Source organism: Haliaeetus albicilla, chromosome 27 (genome assembly GCF_947461875.1).
Source record: "Haliaeetus albicilla chromosome 27, bHalAlb1.1, whole genome shotgun sequence".
NCBI lineage: Eukaryota > Metazoa > Chordata > Aves > Accipitriformes > Accipitridae > Haliaeetus > Haliaeetus albicilla.
The window spans coordinates 2,903,798-2,907,947 of NC_091509.1; the positions used below are offsets into that span (position 1 = coordinate 2,903,798).

Below are 4,150 nucleotides of genomic sequence, written 5' to 3' on the forward strand. Positions count from 1 at the left end.
TAATATAAATTATGTTTATTGTAAAGACAAAAATTTTCCAGCATGTCCAACCACTACTTAGCTTTAAAGTAAGTGAGAAAAGAAGCTGGAAATAAGTGAAAGGAAGGATGCTGGAACATCTGCCATGCCAGAAGTAACTCCAGCACCCAGAGGAACAGGTAAAAGACCCCATTTCTTGTCCAACAGTGCACAGAGGGATCTGTGCTGGGGATGCAGCTTAGGATGGACACAGATCTAGCTTTTTTGTTCTGGGATGGGGAGAGGAGAGGCAGGAACCATATTTTGAATCCAAAGACTATTCAGCAGAATAAATCCTTGAGGGTGATCCCAGAGGCTGCGCTCCTCCCCCAGGGATTGTCCTCTAAGCCCATGCACTTAAGACAGGCTTTGACGTCCACCTTCCACCAAGTGAGGAGAAGCACTTGCCACCAATCTCTTCTCCAAAGAGATGCCCAGCACTCCAGCAGCAGCAGGACTCCCAGGGTGGAGGAGGTCACCATGGTCTGCTATCACCAGGAGCCTTACAGGGCTCAGGATGATGTTTCACCCCTCTGACTGCTCCCTCTGTGCCACCTCAATGAGCTTCTGCCCAGGGTGACCGAGCCACATCAACATCCATCCCAACAGGGTTGGCTGTGCTGACACCACCACCGCTCCCTCCTCAGCTGGGACGTGCCCTGCTGCTTCCAATGCTGAAATCACCCAAGTCCCCAGGTAGAGCTTCCCTTGGCACAGGGACAGCAGACAGTGATGGGGACAATGAAGATGACCTCAGGTCTCCCCATCACTGCCATTGTGCGTGGAGATGCTGCAGGCTCTGCCCAGAGATGCATGCGTTTCCCCACCAGTGCCAACACTTGGAGATGTTCAGCCAACTGCAATGGGTGGCTGATGTGCCGTTATCCTTTGTCACCTCTCCTGCCTCTGCCGTGTCACCTCTCTTCTCCCACCCACCTCCACTGGGTGACCAGACACGTTGTCCTCTGCTGCTGGCTCCACCACTCAAGCACCAACACAGGTTTGGGTGCTGCCTCCTTTCCTCTGGCTGTTTGCCACAACAGGTTGACCCCACTGCCGGGGCTGGCAGAGGGAGGACGGTGTTTCAGCCCTCCAATGGAGGGAAAGGGGCTGTGGCATGGAGGAAAAGAGGGGCTGGAGGCTTTTTTGTGCCATATAAATGGCACAGTGAGGACACTGTGGATGTGGAAACACCTTTAATCTGGAAAGCGATCCCAGGTGATGGAAATTCCAGCTCCTGCCAAGGGGCCAAGCACATGCCCAGAGCTCCTCAGCTGGGGCAAGGACCAATACGGCTCTCCTGGGCACTCCCAGACAGTGTGGGACAGAAAAAAACAGAAGAGATGCTAACGCTGTCCCACGTAGGCTTACCCAGCCCCAGAGTCTGGGCTGGGGACCCAGCTCTTGCCTGGGGACAGTGGTGTCCCTGGGCTGGACTTTTGGGGCCTGATGATGGGTCACTGCAGTGACCCAACCTTCTGTCTGAGCCTACCTGGGAGAGACACAATCCCAGAGAGCTAAAACCTCCACATGCTGGAACTGGTGAGTCTTGGGCTAAGCTAACATCCCAGTCACTATTTTTCCAGCGGGACATGGTCCCTCGAGTCCTGCCCAGGTGGCCCACAGCCTTGTCACAGGTACGTGATCTCGATGACGTTGGGCTCGGCGCTCCCGCAGGGAAGGTGATGTTTGCAGGAGCACTGACAGCTCATGCCGGCTGTGTCCGTGCCACCCGGCTCCTGCTGGCAGGGCTGGGCGGGCAGCTTCTTCTGGGAGCCCAGCTTCTTCCAGTCCGTGAGGTACACTCCATTGTCCAGGTCCTGCGGCATGGGCTCATGGTAAAGGGTGATCTGGACGGTGCGGAGGTGAGGGCCGTAGTGCACCACAATGATGATGAAGACGGCCAAGAGGACGAAGATGACGACGATCACGGAGATCATGGGCAGGGCATCGGATTTCTTTGTCACGCTCCTGACAACGGAGATAGGAGTGAAGGCAGCTGCGTCCTGGGGCTCGGGCTGTCTCAGCTGGCTGCCGGGCACGGAGGTGTTCATGGCTGAGCAGGCTGAGCTGGGACAGAGAGACACAGGGTGGAAAGGGGTGACCACCGAGCAGAGGCCGTCCAACATCCTTATCATCTCCTGCCCTCGGGTCAGCAGCTCCTGCCTGCACTTGCAGCTGCCGGGGAATGGGACCGTCCCGTACGTGCTCCCTCCCCTGGGCTCGTGGGACAGGATAAATTTTGGTGGTTATAGCTGGGGTTGTGGGGATGGTGCCCTGGACACGTTCAGGCAGGGAGGCAATGCCCTGCATCCCCTTGTCCTGGACACATTTGGTGGGGAGGGGGGGCGGGTTTCCCTCCCTGCTGCACCTCGCGCCCCGGCTGCGGCCAGTGCTGGGAACGGGGAGCCCCAGGAGGGGACCCCTCCACCCTCCCCTCTTCATCCCCAGCCCCGCAGCGTTAATCCAAAACCAAACCCCACGGGGACCTCCCTGGGAGACCCAACCCCACCAGAGCATGCCAAGGGGCACCCCTCGCGACAGCCGCCAAACCCCACGGGACTCAGCACGGGTGGGAGCAGGGGGCAAGTGGGGGGAAGAGGAGGGAGGGAGAGCCCTCCCCAGCCCCGTGGGGGTACCTCGGCGTCCCTGCTGCGTGGGAATCATCGTCTCCAGCGGCGAGGCTGGGAAGCCGAAGGCAGGACCAGCAGAAAAACCTCCGGGATGGTTCTCGGGTGTAGGTGCAGCCAGACTTACCTCAGCAGCTGCCACGTCACGCCTCGGCCCCGCACCCCCCCGGGGTTCCCCTGGGCAGAGGAGGAAGCGCCTGCTCATCCCGCAAGCAGCAGAGGTGCTCCCTCACCTAACCCGGTGCCACATCAGCGCTGCCGTCCCCTCCCTCGCTGCCACACACCCTCACTGGGAAAAAAAAAACCCTCCTCTTGCCCGTTGCAAGACAAGCGCCCTTTTGTTCGGGGAGAAAGCACCTACCGCCCCTTCGGCTGCACGCACGCAACCCCCGGCCGCCTAACTGCAGGAAACCTCCCTCCTTCCACCAGCTCGGCATTAAAATTTCACGCGGTTCAGGAATCAGTGTGAAAAAATCACCCTTCTGCATGTGAGGTCTTTGCACAGCCCAGCAAAGCGTATCCACGCAATGCTCCAGGGTGGGAGGACCCTCGCCCTGAGCCATGATGCAGCCCCAGGGTTGATTTTTTTCTGCCAGGGGTCCCACTGCTGCAGGAGGACCACCCATCAGCACTGCTACAACCGGCAGCGGTGTGAGCCCACGGGGAACTCCAGACCCTGGGACACACTCAGGGTCACAGGCAGGAGCCAGCGCCAGGTCGGTGCTCGCCCATCTCTCCCCTGGCACGCTGACCACACCAGCAAGGCTGCAGGGATGCCCTCAAGTCCGGCAGCGTTTACCCTCGCACGCAGACGGGTACCATACCCCTGGTCCGGGGATGCCGTGCAGTCAGACCCTCTGCCACCCGGGGGGACCCCGAGCACATCTCAGAGCAGAAAAGATGGATCCTTCAGAGCTTTATGTCTGCAAAGTCATTATGAAACATGTGTCCCCATCTTCCCATCCCAAAACAACACTGCCCTTACCTGAAAGCTCTCAGCAGACAAGCTGGGCTGAATATTTGGGTTCTGTTTTTCTTGCACATGGGAAGGATGGGATGGGAAATGTCTCTTCCCCCATCCAGCTGAGTGGCCGCAGATTTGGCTGCACATTAGAGCTTCTGGGAATTTGCACTCATTTCAGGATTCAGTAAAACCTTAATCTACAGCATAATCTCTGAGCACCACATCTGTGCAAAAGAGAGAAAAATGATGGGGGAGGCTGCTAACAGAGGGTTTGTAAAAGCAAAGGCTGCTGTGGCATGCTGGCTGCTTTTGGCCTGATGGTCTGCTGTAGGTGTTTGAAAAGACCCACTGAAACACAAGGAGCTGAGCAGAGCATGGGAGATCTCTCCCTCCGTTCCTGCCATCGTCTCCCGGCCATGGAAAGCAAGGACGTTGCCAGCAGCAGAAGACACCCCCTTGATGCGCTCCATGCAGTGAAGGAGCAGCTCTCTTGCCCTCGGCTGAGGCTCTGCAGCTTTCCAGGGGGCTGAGGGAAGGG

At 58.1% G+C, this 4,150-nt stretch overlaps 1 protein-coding gene across 2 annotated transcripts; it reads right to left on the bottom strand.

Moving 5' to 3' along the window:
- SMIM33 (small integral membrane protein 33) lies at positions 1-3,804 on the bottom strand. 2 transcript variants are annotated; one of them, XM_069773186.1, is made up of 2 exons: positions 3,634-3,804; positions 1-2,088 (listed from the first exon to the last, which is right to left on the bottom strand). In XM_069773186.1, the coding sequence occupies exons 1-2, from the start codon at positions 3,690-3,692 to the stop codon at positions 1,650-1,652; spliced, it is 498 nt and encodes a 165-aa protein (XP_069629287.1). In that variant the 5' UTR covers positions 3,693-3,804; the 3' UTR covers positions 1-1,649. The 2 variants fall into 2 exon arrangements, with proteins under 2 accessions (XP_069629287.1, XP_069629288.1); XM_069773187.1 differs by having other exon boundaries at positions 2,658-3,765.
- Positions 3,805-4,150: the final 346 nt, after the last annotated feature.